Source organism: Heterodontus francisci, chromosome 48 (genome assembly GCF_036365525.1).
Source record: "Heterodontus francisci isolate sHetFra1 chromosome 48, sHetFra1.hap1, whole genome shotgun sequence".
NCBI classification, from domain to species: Eukaryota; Metazoa; Chordata; class Chondrichthyes; order Heterodontiformes; family Heterodontidae; genus Heterodontus; species Heterodontus francisci.
In genome coordinates this window covers 9,650,879-9,669,736 of record NC_090418.1, presented here as the reverse complement: position 1 = coordinate 9,669,736, position 18,858 = coordinate 9,650,879, and the positions used below count along the sequence as shown (strand labels likewise).

Genomic DNA, 18,858 nt, shown 5'->3' with positions numbered 1-18,858 from the left:
TTTGAGATCTCTGCGCTCCTCTAATCCTGGCCTCTTCCGCATTCCCGATTTCAATCGCTCCACCATTGGTGGCCCTGTATTCAGCTGCCTGGGGCCCCAAGCTCTGGAATTCCCTCCCTAAACCTCTCCGCCTCTCTCTCCTCCTTTAAGATGCTTCTTAAAACCGAACTCTTTGACCAAGCGTTTGATCGCCTGCCCCTAATATCTCCTTATGTGGCTTGGTGTCAAATGTTGTTGGATCATGGCTGTTGTGAGGCACCTTGGGACATTTTATTGTATTAAAGGTGCTATAGAAATGGAAGTTGTTGTTGCACAGTGAACATTCCAGCTGCAACACCGCCAACCCGCCATGCCCAGCCCAATCCCCAGGGCCGAGAGCCCCTCCCGCCGCACAGACCCGTACCGATAGTCCTTGCTGGTGGCGGGCAGCCTGCTGCTGCGACAGGCGTGGAGCGCCGAGCACGGGATCCCCTCCTCTAGCGTGGCCAGTCTGCGGAACGCCTGCCCGCGTGGGCTCCACACGTACTTGATGTTTCGGTGGACGAAGTATCGAACCTGGTTGGTGAAGAGGGGAGATAAAAATCAAGGTCGGCGGTTGGGGGTGTGGGAGAGGTGGTGGGGTCAGTGCGTGGCCTTTCCCCAGCCTTTCGCCTTCACCATTCCTCCCACCGCACCCTGAAGGCACTCGGCCCCTCATCCGAGTGGCTCCCTTCGCAGCCTTGGCAGGCGAGTGTCGGTGTGCAATTCCACCATGGGGTGCATCCCATCCCTAAACCCCGCCCGCCCCCCCAACCCGCCCACAACACACCCACCACAGGGGGAATCACCATGTTGCAATGCGCAGCAGAAACCCTGGTTAAGCTCCCCCTCTCCCGAGTTTGTCCGACAGGAGTGGGTTTCCCCCTCTCCCGAGTTTGTCCGACAGGAGGGGGTTGTGGAGACAGTTTAGGTGAAACAAGAGCAAAGGGTTCAGATGCACACGGATCAGAGGAAGAACACTAAGTTTGTGTGACCTCCTGTCCAGGGAGGAATATCCCAGAATATTTCCCACTCACCGCTCCCACCCCCTTATTGGCCCTGCGTTTGTCTCTGTTATTTTACCTCTCCTAGGAGATTACGTGACTGCGGGGAGGAAGGACATGTGTATTTGTGTTGTTCTAGGCATCGTGAGGCCTGACTGACTGTGTACGTGTGAAGCTGGACAGCAGGAAGAATACTCCTGTCGGTTCCAGACCCCACTGTATCGCAGAGTGCAGCTATAATGCAGGATGGAGCTGATTACGGTTATACCAGTCCCGCTGTATCACAGCCACTGCAAGACACGTTTCCTGCAGGGAAACCAAGTCATCGTAAGTAGAGGGACAGGAAAACAAAACCCCTCAATCTGACCTGAACTTCTTCCACGGCTGGAGCTTTGGGTAACAGATCCTTCTCGCACCCCAGGTGCTCGATCACGAGGGTGGTCGGACTGTACGCGGCCTCCTTGTCACCGCTGGGAAACAGCACGTCCAGGGGATCGTATCCCGGAGCCTCCATGCTGTGCACTCTGACCCTGTAGCACGTGTGGAACTCATCCTGCGGTTAAATAGATGTTAAAAGTAATACCCGTCCCTCGGCCCCGCCGATGCCGCAAATCCCCTTCTAGGGTTCAAGGGGTTGCAGCACTTGCTCCTCTCGGTGTCAGGAGATTCCCCATTGCTGCGATAGGAAAGCAGTACCACTGACCAGCTGTAGGTGGCACCCAAGTCCAATCCGGTCTTCAGGCAGCAGCCAATTTGCTCACAGCAAGCTCCCACAAACAGCAATGTGATAATGACCAGATCATATTTTAATTAAGTTGACTGAGGGATAAATGTTGGCCTGAACATTATTGTTTCAGAAGCGAGAGATCAGAAAGGAGAGCCGTTCACAACTTTTTCCCTCTCACACGGCCGCGGGGCCCAGCCGCTGGTTGCTTACCGTGGTCCAAAGTAAGAGCACCGTGGCCTCTTTGAGCGACACCTCCTTGCACATCCACTTGACGCTCCACTCCGGCATCCAGTAGAGAAAGAGGAGGAGCAGCCCGCCGCTACACACGGCCCCCGCGCCCACCAGGCCCAGCTTCCACCAGCACGGCTGGTAACCCACCACTTCCTGTGGAAAGACAGAACAAAGAAGCTCAGCAGAATACGGTCAGGACTGACCCTGACCCAATTTGACACTGATCCTGACCCTCCCCATTCCCCCCCCCCCACCCATCTCCCCACCTAAACTCATTCCCCACTCCCTCCCCACCCTTCACACTAGTCTCGGCAACTCTCCACCCCTAACCCTGATCTCACAATTCCCCAGCCCAGCCCAGCAGTCTCCCCACCCTGCACCCCCCAATGCTGGCAGTCCACTTCCTTTTCCCACCCTCTCCTCTCTGCCAGCTCCCCTGCCAGAGAAACGCCCAGGGCATCGGGAGAATCCTCAACTCACCATCTCATCCTCGCACTCCGCATTGAGGTACTTCTTCTCCGTTCTTTCCATTTGTCCCTGTGACGCACCACTCTGCGGCCCCACCGATGCAGCCCTGCAGCAACAATGCAAGTTATCAGCTCACAGCAAGTTGGAGGGGGGAGGGGGGGGGAGGTACCCGAGACACCGAGGGCCACAAGGGACTGTCCCATGATCTCTGAATGGGAGGAACAACCAGCCATTCCACATTCCAACAGCCAGCATATTCCAATGTGTGTGTGGGGGGGCAAACAGTGCAGTCACCCCACCCCCCACAACTCCAACAAACCAAGGGGTGGTGCAGACAGACACCGTGGAGTCTCTCTGACTGGCCTTGAAGTGAGTGCAGTGCAGATTCACTAGAAGAATGCTGGAGGCTAAACAGCTAAATTATGAGGCCTGGTCGAACAGACTTGGAGCCTCTTAAAAGGCTGAGGTGATCAAATCGCGGCGTTTAAAATTATTTGATAGGGTTGACAGAGAGGAACTATTTCCTCTGGTGGAGGGGGGTGGGGGGAAACGACACCAGAACGAGGGGCCATAACTTTGAAATTAGAGCCAGACCGTTCAGGGGTGATGTCAGGAAGCACTACTTCACACAAAGGGAAGTGTAAATCTGGAACTCTCTCCCCCCTCAAAAAAAATGCTGTGGTGCTGGGCAGGTCAGTTGAAAATTTCAAAACTAAAAGCGATAGATTTTTATTAGGTAAGAAGTGTTAAGGAATATGGAGCGAAGGCGGCTAAATAGAGTGGAGGTGTAGATCAGCCATGTTCTGACTGAATGGCAGAATGGGCTGGAGGGGCCGAATGGCCTACTCCTGCTCCTACTATGACACTTTCCAGTTTGGGGTTCACTAGGGTTGTGAATTTCAGGATTACTGACTGATCGATAAGCTGTATTCCCTGCAGCAAGTGCCTCCTCCCTAATTACTGTTTGTGCCAATGGCCTCGGTCTCGCTGGCTGTGACTGTGGAATGGGATGGTGAACCACAGGTGCTCCCTGGAATTTTATATCACACTAATTTATGAAGAGCCACGATTTCTGCTTGTACGCACAGATGAGAAACTATTTCCATTGGCCAATGAGTCGGTCACTAGAGGGCATCAAGTTAAGATCATCATTGGTGGATGGAGAGAGAGAGGGAGAGAGAAGCAGAATTTAAATTTTTTTTTTTTAAAAGATGGATATTTCATGTGCTAATAGCCAATGGGAAACTGTGTCTGTCTCCACGTGTGGCGCATCAGTGTGTGGGGTGTGGGTGAGAGTGCGAGTGAGGGCTGTGGCTGGGGGGGGGGTGTGAGGCATAGGCAAGAGTGTGTGTGCGAGCACAGGCGTGGCATCTTTGTCTGATTCCACACTTTCAATGTCACCGTAACCCAGAGTGGGGTCACTGACCATGTTTTGAAGGGGATTTGGCAACGGCTGGTGTGGAGATTCCAACTGACGTGCGGGAGGGGGGACATTTTGTCACAGATCGCAGGCGGATACCTGGCAGCATGGGACTTGGAGCCGTCTTTCTGTTGTTGAGCTGGATGTCAAGAGCAGGCCCGGCTCACAAGCTGCTAACAGGGAATAACATAGCCCAAGAGCGTATGATGGTGCAGTGGTTATGTTACTGAACTGGTGACCCTGAGAGCCTGGGTTCAAATCCCACTGTGGCAGGATTAAAACTAGAGTTTGGCTTTCTCAAAGAGAAATGGAAATCCGGTATCGGTAAAAGCGAGCATGCAGCTTATAAACTGTCACAAAAACCCTACTGACTCACTGATGTCTTTTAGGGAGGAAAACCTGCCAGCCTGATTCTTGATCACATGACTCAAACCCCACACTAATGTGGTTGACTATTAATTGCCCTGCGGAGTGGCCCAGTAAGCCAGTCAGAAGTCCCACCGCAGCCATCTCAGGGCATAGAATCATTTACGGCACAGAAAGAGGCCATTTGGCCCATTGAGTCCATGCCAGTCGCCACAGAGCTATGTCATCAGTCCCACTCCCCCACTCGATCCCCGTAGCCCTGCAAGTCTATTTCTCATCCAACTTCCTCTTGAAGTCATTGATTGTCTCCGCTTCCACCACCCTCGCGGGCAGCGAGTTCCAGGTCATTACCACCCGCTGCGTAAAAAAAGTGCTTCCTCACATCCCCCCTGTATCTTTCGCCGAAAACTTTCAATTAGCTTCCCCTAGACCTTGTGCCATCTGTTAATGGGAACAGTTTTTTGTTGTCTAACTTATTTAAGCCCGTCATAATCATGTACACTTCTATTAAATCCCCCCCCCTCTCAGTCTCCTTTGTTCTAAGGAGAACAAACCCGGCTGTTCCCACGGCTGAGGATGGGGCAACAAATGCCGTTCTTGCCGACGTGTGCCCGCAGGACTTGAAGGGCGTCAACAAAGAGACCATTTCAATGGCCGTTCAGAGCAAGCATGAAATAATTGCTGGGGTCTGGGCTGAAGCAGAGGGAGCAGAGGAGAGTTAGAGTCAAACAGCAACTGGTTTTAATTTAGAGCAAGGGACGGCGTGGGCACAGAGGAGGCGCGTAGCATCAGGGAAAGAAAGAAAGAAAGATCTGGGGAGGTGGGGGGAAGTGAGCAGAGTGCGAGTGAGCGTGAATGATGAGAGACAGTGAGCGGGGGACGCACAAAGGAGATGGACGAGCGTGAATTGAGTAGCTCAGTGCACATGGGCAAGAGTAAATAAGGAGGCAAAAAGCAAAATACCGCGGAATGCTGGAATACAGAAATAAAAACAAAAAATGCTGGAAATACTCAACAGCTCAGGCAGCATCAAATACGGAGAAACTGTTTCCACTGACAGGAGGGTCGGTAACCAGAGGGACACAGATTTAAGCTAAATGGCAAGAGAACCAGAATGGAGATGAGGAGCTTTATTTTTAAAATGCACCAGGTTGCTTTGATCTGGAACTCGCTGCCTGAAAGGGCAGTGGAAGCAGATTCAATAGTAACTTTCAAAAGGGGAACTGGATAAATACTGGCAGGGCTATAAGGGAAAAGGAGTGGGGGAGTGGGACTAACTGGTTAGGTATTTCAGAGAGCCAGCACAGGCACGATGGGCTGAATAGCCTCCTTCTGTGCCATATGATTCTAGGAAAGAAGGAGAATTAAAGACAAAAAGAGGATGCAAGTTGGAGAGCGCGAGAAGCTGAGGTAGGGAGTAGGCATTGGCAGCACAAGAGATAATGAAATAAACAAGAATCTTTTCGCAGAAACTGTTATAAATAAAGTAATTCTGACTAAAAAGGTTCCTGGTGACTGATGCGTAGAAGCAATCAGCATTAATGTCTGCTTATGAGTAACTGACTCAGTGCCCAGGCTATGAACAAAGGGCCACAAATTGGCCAAAACCATCCCGTAACCGGCTAGAGCAGTGACCCTTCGCCTGCCGCGATTCCGAGCGACTCTCAGGACCCCCAGCGTATTGCCAACTGAGGTTTGGTACCGGGGGCATTCAGAAGGAGAGGGAAGGGGAGGGGGAAGACACATCCCCGTTTCCCCCCCCCCCCCCACAACGATAACCTAAAAGAGGCGAACCCCATCCTCTGACCGCCCCTCACACAGGGACACAACTGTGTGCGTGCACGTGCACGCCCGGAAGGAAGGGCAAGTGCGTCAGTGGCAATGACCCTTTTGTTTGGACAGCTTCACCATTAGGTAAAGTGCAGCATGAGTAAAATTCTACCCCAACACGGCGGGAGGCGGTGGTGCGAGTGGACAGAGGAAAATTTGGAACAAAACCGTAGGAACCCACAGGCCCGTTAATTTAAAGCGTAGACAAGGCAAAAGCCACAGGCCTTCCTCTGACACTCGAATTACTTCACCCTCTTGCCCACTAACAGCTTCTGGTTAACCGTTAGCACTGGGCTTCACAGATGGAATCACAGAATGGTTACAGCACAGGAGGAGGCCATTCGGCCCTTCATGTCTGTGCTGGCTCTCCGCAAGAACAACTCGGCTAGCCCCACTCCCCAGTAGCCCTGCAAATTTTCTTCCCTTTAGATGTCCCAGGGCACGGTGCCAGAACCGGAGAGACTCACATAAACCCCTACACCCTCTTCACCCTAACTTCAGTCTCACCAATCAAGGACTCACCCCCTCGGTTCCGGTCTCTATGTCAGCTGAAATGCTGCCACTGCACGTCCCAGACCCTTTCTTGAGGGCTCGATCGAAGGATTGCCTGTGGAGTTGTGGGGGAGGGGGCGGGGGGGGGGGGGGGGGGAAGAGAAAGAGAGAGAGAGAGAGAAGCAAGACTGTTAATAAATCCGACCTCTCGGCCCACTGGCTTCAGCTTGGCTGTAGGGGTGTCAACATCTCCAGCTAGCTACCTGCATAAAGTCGGCAATTTTGGGTGAGCTGCCTCCACAAGCTTGACCATTTTGCGATGGCTCCCACTGGTAAGTCAGCCATTTTATGCGTAAAAGGTTGGCCATTTTGTGCAAGCTCCCAGCGTAAAGTCAACCATTTTGCGCCACATTCCTGCATCATGTCAGCTGTGAAAAGTTCTCTCAGTTTACCAACCTAGTTATCAAAACTGGCCTCGAAGCCAACAGGCAGGGTGCCTTGGCTATAAATAGAACGTGGCCATGCCAAACCTCAGCTGTTATTTGTATAACTGCTCAAGCCGACAGGTCATTGGGCGCCTGCCTGTTAACTCCTGACATCATTACTCACTTCCTGGCACATCCATGTCAAAGAGTACTGTTCCTCCTTTCGCAGGAATAATTTCCAAATCAATCTCCCATGTTCCCCTCCCTATCCGCCTCTCCCAATAGCAGCCATTGTTGCAGGGGGATGTGGGCTCTGCTGGGTCCCAGGTACCTTGGGGCTGTTCGATCACACGAGGCCTCGCGGCCCAGGAATAAATACGGATTCTGACGCCAGGTGGCAAGGGACAGGATGGTGGGTAGTGGGGGTAAGAGGGGGGAGGGGAGTAGTAACCACCACCTGGAACTTAGTCAATGCAGGTGAGAAAGACTTTTGCATTTATATAGCGCCTTTCACCACCCCAAAGCGTTGAACAGCCAATGAAATACTTCTGAAGTACGGTAATGTCGGAAATGTGGCAGCCAATTCGCGCAGAGCAAGATCCCACAAGCAGCAATGTGACAATAACCAGATGATCTGTTTTTACTAGTGATATTGGTTGAGGGATAAATATTGGCTAGGATAGCGGGGAGAACTCCCCCCCACCCCCCCCCCCACCCCAACTGCTCTTCTTCCACCTCCAGCACTGCAGCACTCCCTCAGTATTACACCTGACACCTCACCCCTCCCTATCTCTGTAACCTGCTCCAGTCCAACAACCCTCCGAGATCTCTGCGCTCCTCCAATTCCGGCCTCTTGCGCATCCCCGATTTTAACTGCTCCACCGCTGACAGCTGTGCCTTCAGCTGCCTGGGCCTTAACCTCTGGAATTCCCTCCCTAAACCTCTCCGCCTCTCTCTCTCCTCCTTTACGACACTCCTGGGGGTGGGTTCATCAGTATTTGAGGGCCCCTCGCACCGAAATCCCAATGCGATCAGCCGATTGTGGCTGTTTGCACCCCCAAAATATTCTAAAATAGGATTGTGACAATCTCCGCACAGCGCCCCCCCCTCAACCTCACCACACCAGAGAAGGCCTCAGTTATGCCATGAACATACCTCCCCCTCACTGAGGTCAACGCCTGATGCTTTACCCATCCCAGCAGCACAACCACACATCATGTTCACCCCCAGGTCCTCAACCATTCACCCCTCCCCTTCTCCTGGGTCCACCGCCCAGGGCACACCCTGGTCTCTACCCCAGGTCAATGCGCTGGTATGTGTTTGTGAAAGTGAGGGTTCACTCTACACACCCTCCATGTTGAATCTGTTGTCATCTCACTGGGGGGGCAGGGCGGAGAATTACACCTGCTGAGAGGAGGGGCCAGGCAGGGGGTTTTGGGGGGAGAAATGCAGCATTACACTTAAGGAGGGAGTGTGTTGAAAGCTAAGTGCAAACTGCTCGCTATTACAAGTGCCTGCGTTGAACTGCTAATTCTGCTCTCTAACCTGCAGATTGACCGAGTGGGGAAAAAGTCCAGGTCGGAGTCAACCCGGAGCAGAGCCGCTCACCAGCGCAGCGCAAGGGAGCAGCATAACCCGAACATCTCTAACAGCCAGTGATTACAGGCTCAGCGTCTCGCAGTCTCCGTCTGATTCATGAGTCCGCTCCCTTTTATAGTCACCCTGCAAACTTGTAATTATGTCATTCCCTTTGCTGCTTAATTTCTAGTTCCCATTTGCATTTTACAACGACGTCCGGGCACCAATTGTAGCCACCAGCTGGCGTGGGCACCGCCCGCAGCCACAATTGAAGTTACGGACTGGTGTCGACTCTGGCTGCTGGTATGAGCACACAGCTACAGTTCTAATGAGAAAGGTGCCTGCATCAACTGTAGTTACAGGCACAGCTGCTGACAGGTGTCTGCAGCAAATACAGTTCGAGGGCTATGGATACAGACTGGTTGCCTGTATACTGACTGCAGTTCAGACTGGCTATGGGTGCAATGCACAGACAGGCATTTGCATTGACTGTAGTTACAGGGATAAATTTCTATTGACAGTAATTGCAGGAGGCACAGTTAAAAGGCAAAAGCCTGCACTGACTGTAGGTAGTTACACAGGCAGTCATGTGTGCTGAACACAGAGGTACAGAGGAATACACCAGAATAGGGGCAGGGGTTGGATGAGGCATAAATAAATGCCCATCCTTCCATCACAAGGTCAGAAAGAGGACGTTCGCTGATAATTGCACAATGTTCAGTACCATTCGCATAACCTCAGATCATTAAGCAGTCCGTGCCCGCATGAGGCCAGACCTGGATAACATTCAGGCTTGGGCTGATAAGCGGCAAGTAAAATTCATGCCACACAAGTGCCAGGCATCTCCAACAAGACAGAATCTAACCATCTCCCCTGATGTTCAACGACATTACCATTGTTGAATCCCTCACCATCACCATCCTGGCTGTTACTATTGACCAGAAACTGAACTGGACCAGCCACATAAATACCGTGGCTGCAAGAGCAGGTCAGAGGCTGGGAATTCTGCGGTGAGTAACCCACCTCCTGACTCCCCAAAGCCTGTCCACCATCTACAAGGCAGAAGTCAGGAGTGTGATGGAATACTCTCCACTTGCCTGGATGGGTGCAGCTCCAACAACACTCAAGAAGCTCGACACCATCCAGGACAAAGCAGCCCACATGATAAGCACCCCACCCACAAACATTCACTCCCTCCACCACCGACGCACAGTGGCAGCAGTGTGTACCATCTATAAGATGCACTGAGCAGCAACTCACCAAGGCTCCTTCGACAGCACCTTCCAAACCCGTGACCTCTACCACCTAGAAGGACAAGGGCAGCAGACGCATGGGAACACCACCACCTGCAAGTTCCCCTCCAAACCACACACCATCCTGACTTGGAACTAGATGGCCGTTCCTTCACTGTCGCTGGGTCAAATCCTGGAACTCCCTTCCTAACAGCACTGTGGGTGTATCCACACCACACGGACTGTGGCGGTTCAAGAAGGCAGCTCACCTTCTCAAGGGCAATTAGGTTGGGCAACAAATGCGGGCCTAGCCAGCGACGCCCACATCCCATGAACAAATTTAAAAAGTGTGACTCTCAGAAGCATAAAGGAAGCATCAGCAGCTGCTCCCAATAGGTCATTTGTGTCTTTACACGCTAAACCCCGATACCAGGATTCCTACAGTGATCTCACACTTCAAAACAAGCAGATGGTTCTCCACATCCGTTACAGAAGAGAACGGAAAAGCGAGAGACTGTGGGAAAAAAAGACAAAGAAAGAAAGAAAGAGAAGAGGGAGAGAGGGGAAATAAACAAACTTGTGTATCTATAGTGCCTGTCATGATCTCAGGACATTCAAAAGCACTTTATAGCAAATGAAGTACAGTCACTGTTGTAATGTGGTGGTCAATCTGTGCACTGCAAGCTGCCACAAACAGCAACATAATGATGACCAGATAACCTGCTTTTTTAGTGATGTTAGTTTAGTTTAGTTTAGTTTAGTTTAGAGATACAGCACTGAAACAGGCCCTTCGGCCCACCGAGTCTGTGCCGACCATATGTTGATTGAGGTGTAACTATCAACCCAGGGCACTGGGGAGAACTCCACTGCACTTTGTTGAAATAGTGGCTACGAGGTCTCTTACACTCTCTCCCGGAGACAAGCAGCACCGCTGTTAAACCTCTCACCCAAAAGACAGCACCTCCAACAGTGCAGCACTCCCTCAGTTCTGACACTGGGAGTGCCAGCCTGGGTTCCGTTCACAAGTTCCTGGAGCGGGTCCAACAGACAGCTAACTTGGTGCGTCTCCCTCTGGAACCTTCCATTATCAATACAAAAGTGCAGAGAAAACCCACTGTTACCGGAATAGGTTAATAGGACAAAAGCAATCAATTCAACACAGCCCTCCTGATGATGTACGTTTGTATAAAATTAGACAGCTGGTCCCGAAAGGAACATCTAATGAGCTTCGGCAAGGGGAACTCTACAAGAACATAATTTGCAATTTAGATCCAAATTTTGCTTATGCACTAACACTCGACAGCAAGGTCAGACCTGACAGTAAGGGATTACCATATGAAATATATCAGAATCTCACGGGGCTAATCGCAAGTATGTCATAATGGGGGTAGCCTTTACTCCACAGTACAGTACCCCGGGGGCTGGGGGGAGCGCGCCCCGGTGTCCTGGCCAATATTTATCCCTCGACTTTACAAACAAAAACTATCTGGTCATGGTCACGCTGCAGGAGCTTGCTGCGTGCAAACTGGCTGCGACTTCACTTCCAAAACGTACTTCATCGGCTGTGACGCGCCCCGAGGTTGTGAAAGGCGCCAAAAGAATGCGGCGAACCCGGGCTGCGATGCTTCCCCCTGTCGATTAACGCTCACCCCTGCCTGGCGGACATCTGGGCCGGACGCCAAGGCCACACGGATCAGCACTTCAGGAGAAACAGATAAGCAAAACCGCCGCCAACCGCCCAGTTCAGAAGCACCAAACAGGATTACTGCAACACACCTGCTTGGCTTAGGGCGTCAGTCCCCAAGTCGGCTCCTGAAAGGCACCCAGAAGGACCTACGGATTCGGTCGGTCTCAAGTGTTGCTCCCCAGTTTGCTCGCTCAAACCAAAAGCCAGCAGCAAGCAGCCACCACACAGTCTTGTGGCACAGCACAATTACAGGAGGTGCCCAAACAATGTACACAGTGGCCAGCCCTGTACTACAATAAGGCCTTTAGAGAAAAGCCCCTTCCTGCAACCACTTCCGTGGGAACACGCTGCCGTTTTTATCAATTCTCCAAAACTGAAGCTTGATTTGTGTGCAGGCGCATTGCTTGTGGTCTTTTTTTTTATAAAAAAAGTTTATTATCTGCATCACAGCGACATACTCTGCTACTCCTGACACAATCATCAGACTTAACTACCTGAATGCAAAATTACAGTTGGCTTTCTACGACAGCGACAAGAACACAAGGCGGGCAAGCGGCTGCTGTATTCACCAGTGCTGTCGCAACAAAAGTGCAAGCAAGTGGGGAAGGGGAGAGAGTCGAGAGGACCACACCCCGAGAAAGGGAGTTAGGGGGTTTGTTTCACAGCAGGGGGGGGGGGGGGGTTCTGGAAGTCCTCTCCACTCTGCCCCGCGGAAATCTGCTTCCTTGCCAGGCGTTTGCCACACGTGAGCTCAGACGGTGACGGCTGGCTGGCTGTTCCACTGCAAGTGGCATCACAGTTGAAATTAAACTGGGGCTTGTCCCCAGCGTCTTCTGGCGGGGGGGGGGTTACTGAATGGTATTACCAGCACCCCTCCCCTTCCTCCTCCCGAGCCCAGGAATGCCGAGGCAAACTGCAGTGTCTCTGGTACCACCTCGCCACCATCCCACCAGCTCCTGCCTGCTTAGGATAATCTAAGCTCCTTGGCTTCCACCCACCACCAGCACCCCCACCACTTTTACTGAAAATCCCAACCTTGCATTTATATAGCACCTTTCACCACCTCGGGATGACCCAAAGTGCTTTGCAGCCATTGAAATGCTTTTTGAAGGTGTAGTCGCTGTAGGAAACACGGCAGCCAGTTTTCACACAGCAAGATCCCACAAACAGCACTGCGATAATGGCCAGATCCAATGTTTTAGTGATGCTGGTCAAGGGTTAACTATTGGACCAGGACCAGGACACTGGGAAGAAGTTGCCTGCATTTTCTTACAAACTGTGACTCTGGGTTTGACATCAGCAAGACAGTGCCTCCGGCAGCGCAGTGCCCCCTCAGTACTGCCACTCCTGAGAGCGGAATCTGAACCCATGACGCTCTGAGTCAGAGGCAAGAGGATTACCACGGAACCACATGACACATTGGAGTGTGACAGGCACACCAGATGTAAAAGAAGTGCACAGTGAAAACCCAACGCACTATAGGAAAAGCCAACATAAAATCCAACAAGCAATTAACTCGTCACATCAAAACTATTTAATTGATCATTAGTTGGTAACTATAGGGAATCAATTGAAAATGGCTGTTAAAAGAACAAAGAGAGATTTGGACATTTTTTTTCAAAAAAAACGGCATATTAGGACATGAAATGCCCGAGCAGAAACAATGCAGGAAGCAGACTCCAGAACAGCTTCTGAAAGGCAAGTGGGGAAATGCGTCAAAAAGAAAAAGTTTCGGGGACATGGAGGGAAAGTGCAGGGAAATGGGACTCATTAATCCCAAGGCATTATTTCCAAGAAAAGCAAGGGAGTTCTCCCTGGTGTCCTGGGACCAATATTAATCCCTCAATCAACATCACTTAAAAAAATTCTGGTCATTATCACATTGCTGTTTGCGGGAGCTTGCTGTGCACAAATTGGCACATTTTCCAAATTACAACACTTCAAAAAGCACTTCAGGGGTTGTAAAGTGCTCTGGGGTGTCCCTAGGTCTCAGAAGGCGCTATAGAAATGCAATTTATTTTCCTCCAAATGGATTGGTCTCCTTCTGTGCGCCCCCCCCTCCCCTCCCCTCCCCTCCAAACACCAGTGCCAGACCAGTGCACCCACTGAAGGCAAGCACTCAGAAATTTGAACCCTGACGTTGGTGAGTCATGGTCCCTTCACCGATGTGCGTGGGTCATTTCCCACCCGGGGGGATCGGGAGGACCGGGGAGGGGGGGGGATCGGGAGGACCGGGGGGGGGGGGGGATCGGGAGGACCGGGGGGGGGGGGGGATCGGGAGGACCGGGGGGGGGGGAATCGGGAGGACCGGGGAGGGGGGGGGATCGGGAGGACCAGGGGGGGGGGGGATCGGGAGGACCGGGGAGAGGGGGGGATCGGGAGGACCGGGGGGGGGATCGGGAGGACCGGGGGGGGATCGGGAGGACCGGGGGGGGGATCGGGAGGACCGGGGGGGGGGGGGATCGGGAGGACCGGGGGGGGGGGAATCGGGAGGACCGGGGGGGGGGGGATCGGGAGGACCGGGAGAGGGGGGGATCGGGAGGACCGGGGGGGGGGATCGGGAGGACCGGGGGGGGGGGGAATCGGGAGGACCGGGGAGGGGGGGATCGGGAGGACCGGGGGGGGGAATCGGGAGGACCGGGGGGGGGATCGGGAGGACCGGGGGGGGGGAATCGGGAGGACCGGGGAGAGGGGGGGATCGGGAGGACCGGGGGGGGATCGGGAGGACCGGGGGGGGGGGGGGATCGGGAGGACCGGGGAGGGGGGGGATCGGGAGGACCGGGGGGGGGGGGGAATCGGGAGGACCGGGGGGGAATCGGGAGGACCGGGGGGGGATCGGGAGGACCGGGGGGGGGGGGATCGGGAGGACCGGGGGGGGGATCGGGAGGACCGGGGGGGGGGGGGATCGGGAGGACCGGGGGGGGGGGGATCGGGAGGACCGGGGGGGGGATCGGGAGGACCGGGGGGGGGGGGGATCGGGAGGACCGGGGGGGGGGGGATCGGGAGGACCGGGGGGGGGGATCGGGAGGACCGGGGGGGGGGGGGATCGGGAGGACCGGGGGGGGGGGGATCGGGAGGACCGGGGGGGGGGATCGGGAGGACCGGGGGGGGGGGGGATCGGGAGGACCGGGGGGGGGGGGGGGATCGGGAGGACCGGGCTAGGGTCGGGGACCCGGTTCAGGCCCCGCGTCGCCGCGCTCACCCGGATAAAGCTCCACATCACATGGCATTGAGCGGCCCCACACACGGCGGCGGCTCCTCTCAGTCTCCCTCTCTCTCTCTCCCCGGCTCGGTGACTCGCTCGCAGGGCCTCGGGCCTCGGGCCTCGCTTTCCTCAGTGTTCGCTCCCTCTTTCCGCGCTCCCTCTCTCCGTCCGTTGGTCGCGGCGGCGCTGGAATCTCTTAAAGGCGCAGCGTCTCTGCCAGCCGACACAGAGAGCCACGCCAGGCAAGCCCCACCCCCGCAGTCGGCCCCGCCCTCTCGGGAAGCCCCGCCCCCAACAGGCCCCCCCTCCCCTCATTCCGACCCGCCCCTCGGGAAGCCCCGCCCTCTCGGGCAGCCACGCCCCTCAATAGGGCCCGCCCCTCTCCTGCCTTCGGCCAGCTCCGCCCCCTTTTCCGTTCAATTGTGACACATGGGCATCACAGAACTGATACAGTGCAGAAGGAGGCCATTCGGCCCGTCGTGTCTGCACCAGCTCTCCAAATGAGCAATTCACCTAATGCCACTCCCCCACCTTCTCCCCGCAATTCTGCACATTCCGTCCTTTTCATATAGCAGTCTAATGCCCTTTTGGATGTTTCAATTGAACTACATCCACCACACTCTCAGCCATCACTGGCAAGGCCAGCATTTATTGCCCATCCTTAGTTGCCGTTGAGAAGGTGGTGGTGAGGCATCTTCTCGAACCGCTGCTGTTGTGTGTTTGGTTGGTGTGCTACCATCTCAATATACCTAGTTTAGCTTAGTGAGATTCCTTAGACTTGAGTACTTAGAACATTAACCTTTATTACATTATTACTTTAAAGACGTCTGCAAACGCAACATGAAATCCTGTGACATTGATCACAAGTCCTGGGAGTCAGTTGCCAGCGTTCGCCAGAGCTGGCGGACAGCCATAAAGGCGGGGCTAAAGTCTGGCGAGTCGAAGAGACTTAGCAGTTGGCAGGAAAAAAGACAGAGGCGCAAGGGAAGAGCCAACTGTGTAACAGCCCGACAATCAAATTTTTCTGCAGCACCTGTGGAAGAGTCTGTCACTCTAGAATTGGCCTTTATAGCCACTCCAGGCGCTGCTTCACAAACCATTGACCACCTCCAGACGCTTACCCATTGTCTCTCGAGATAAGGAGGCCAAAGAAGAACTGTGTACAGCTCCACACCAGTCTGTGTGACTCCTCTAAAGCCGCGCTGCATCTCTCTTCAAGTCTCTCTCACATGTGATCTCTTACATCATCACTTTCAGACCTTCATGCTGCAGCTGCAGTCCATGTGGGGTAGGTACACTCACAGTGCTGTTAGGAAGGGAGTTCCAGGATTTTGACCCAACAGCAGTGAAGGAACGGCGATATAGTTCCAAGTCAAGATGGTGTGTGATTTGGAGGGGAACTTGCAGGCGGTGGTGTTCCCATGCATCTGCTGCCTTTGTCTTTCTAAGCGGTAGAAGTTACAGGTTTGGAAGGTGCTGTTGAAGGAGCCTGGGCAAGTTGCTGCGGTGCATCTTGTAGATGGTGCACACTGCTGCCACTGTGCACCGGCGGTGGAGGGAGTGAATGTTTAAGGTGGTGGATAGGGTGCTGATCAAATGGGCTGCTTTGTCCTGGATGGTGTCGAGCTTCTTGAATGTTGTTGGAGCCGCACTCACCCAGGCTAGTGAAGAGTATTCCATCACACTCCTGACCTGTGCCTTGTAGATGGTGGAGAGGCTTTGGGGAGCCAAGATGTGAGTCACTCGCCACAGAAGTGACTCGCCTAACAAGCCCCGTGCCCTGGCAAGCCCTGCCCCTTCACGGTCAAGCACAGCCACTTCTTGGACACACCCCACTCCTCCCAGGCCAAGTCACGCAGCTCCCTCGAACAAGCTATTGGTCTCCCCTGACGAGCCTCACCCCTTGTCACAGAGGACAGGGGCCAAACCACCATCTGACACAATGAGGACAGAGCAAGAAGGCCATTAAGCTAATGGATCCATAAAACTGTTTTTTTTAATGCCTTCTCAGTATCACTGGCAGGGCCGATGTTTATTGATCCGTCCCCAGTTGCCCTTGAGAAGGTGGTGATGGTGGGCCACCTGCGCACTCTGTGTGGTGTAGGAACATCTACAGTGGTGTTAGAGAGGAACTCCTAGGATTTTTACCCAGTGGCAATCATGCAAGGAACATCATGGCTCAGTGGGTAGCACTCTTGAAGGTTGTGGGTTCAAGTCCCAATCTCGGCTGACGCTCCCAGTGCCGTAAAGAGAGATGGCGGAGTAGAGAGGTGCTGTCTTTCAGCTAAGATGTTAAACCATGCCTGCCCTCTTCGGTGGATGTAAAAGATCTCATGACACTCTTTCAAAGAAGAGCAGGGGAGTTCTCCCCATCTTGTGGGAGGCCGCTGTGCGCAAATTGGCTGCTGCTTTTCCCACGGTGCAACAGTGACTGCACAGCGAGTAACTAGTTAGTTTGTTTTTCTGATGGGGTTTGTTGACAGCTGAATGTTAGCCAGGATAGGGGGATTGTTTGTACTATGTCCACCTGAACGGCCAGACAGAGCCTCGGTTGGATGTCTCGTCTGATCAGTTTTTCAGCCTAGGTTATGTGTCCCAGTCCTGGAGTGAAACCGGAACCTACAACTCTCTGACTCAAAGGTGAAAGTGAGTTAAGCACTCTGGTCCTTCACCTGTGGGACATACCTGAGATGAGTTTGCAAGTCTCAAACTAGGACCGAGTGAGCACGGGCCCTCAGCACAAAGCTGAGGCACTAAGTACATCCCACTCTGTGTCACTTCCAGAATTCATCGAATTACATCAAGTCTACAGCACAGAAAGAGGCCATTCCGCCCAACTGCTCCGTGCTAGTGTTTATGCTCCACACAAGCCTTCTCCCACCCTTCCACATCTAGTCCTACCAGCATATTCTACTCCCTTCTCCCTCATGTGTTTAGTAGCTTCCCCTTAAATGCATCCACGCTACTTGCCCTGTGGTAGCGAGTTCCACATTCTCACCACTCTCTGGGTAAAGAAACTTCTCCTGCATTCCCTACTGGATTTATTAGTGACTATCTTCTCTTTATGGCCACCAGTTTCTGGTCTCCCCCAACATCTTCTCTACATCTTCCCTATCAGACTCCCTTCATCATTTTAAAGCTCTCTATCTGATCACCCCCTCAGCCCTCTCTTTTCTAGAGAAATGAGCTCCAGCCTGTTCAGCCTTTCATGATAAACGTATCCTCCCAGTTCTGGTAACATCCTTGTGAATCTGTTTCGCACCTTCCCCAGTGGCTCAATGTCTTTTTTTTTAAAATATGATATGGAGAACAGAACTGCGCACAGTGCCCCAACTGTAGTCTAAGCAAGATTCAATACAAGTTTCACATAACATCTCTTCTTTTCAATTCCGTCACCCTAGAAATGAATCTGATTGCTTGGTTTGCTTTTCAGCCTGCAGCATTACTTTTAGTGATCTGTGAATGTGGACCTGTAGATCCCTTTGCTGCTCTACCCCATCCTATTCTATGGCCACTCCTTTGAGTTAATGTTAATGAGACGCACACTGTCCCTTTAAATCTAGCAGCTCAATCGACAGCTAATGATTCAGAGTCCCTCTGCATATATTTAACCCACTCGTTTGCATCACGAGCTGACTGCCAACAGTATATTACACCGTGCTCAACAGTGACCTCCACCGACTGTGCACGAGCTTGCATCGAATATGCAAATTCTGTCAAACACTTTACATACTGAACTGCAGGTGAAAGGTTGGCTGAATCGAACTCCTATTGGGATTTTTTTTTTTCCCTGTTCATGTCAAAAAATCTACGAAGGACCCTGGACTGTGGAGCAAGAGGCCGTTGAGATTGAAATCAAAACTAGAAATTAGATTAAATGCTAGCTTTGTTCAGTGGCGGTACTTTTGTTTTGCAGTCATAAGGTGCCACCAGCTACCTAGGCCCTAAGCTCTGGAATTCTCTGAAACCTTTCTACCTACCTGGTTGACCAAGCTTTTGGTGACCTGCCCTAATATCTGTGGAAGTGATTGCTGTTTTTAGGATCCTTAAGGCTCCAGTTCGACCGGGACAACCTATTTCACCTCGTTTAGAACAGTAGAAACGGAGAATACCGCCTGCACTCGATAATCTGCTTTAGGTGTTGGATGAGGGATACACATTGGCTAGGACACTGG

The 18,858-nt window shown here is 52.9% G+C and overlaps 1 protein-coding gene across 3 annotated transcripts in view; it reads right to left on the bottom strand.

Moving 5' to 3' along the window:
• The window catches only part of LOC137357334 (polyamine-transporting ATPase 13A3-like), a 69,716-nt gene extending 54,776 nt beyond the window's left edge, over nucleotides 1–14,940 (bottom strand). For 2 of the 3 annotated variants that reach the window (XM_068023586.1, XM_068023589.1), the window contains exons 1-6: nucleotides 14,681–14,940; nucleotides 6,587–6,671; nucleotides 2,461–2,554; nucleotides 1,960–2,133; nucleotides 1,390–1,575; nucleotides 404–555 (exon numbers count right to left, since the gene is read on the bottom strand). In XM_068023586.1, the coding sequence (XP_067879687.1) occupies nucleotides 404–555; nucleotides 1,390–1,575; nucleotides 1,960–2,133; nucleotides 2,461–2,511 (563 nt within the window). In that variant the 5' untranslated portion in view covers nucleotides 2,512–2,554; nucleotides 6,587–6,671; nucleotides 14,681–14,940. The remainder of the gene's footprint in view (nucleotides 1–403; nucleotides 556–1,389; nucleotides 1,576–1,959; nucleotides 2,134–2,460; nucleotides 2,555–6,586; nucleotides 6,672–14,680) is intronic. The other variant, XM_068023588.1, reaches the window with a different exon arrangement.
• Between the last annotated feature and the right edge of the window lie 3,918 nt (nucleotides 14,941–18,858).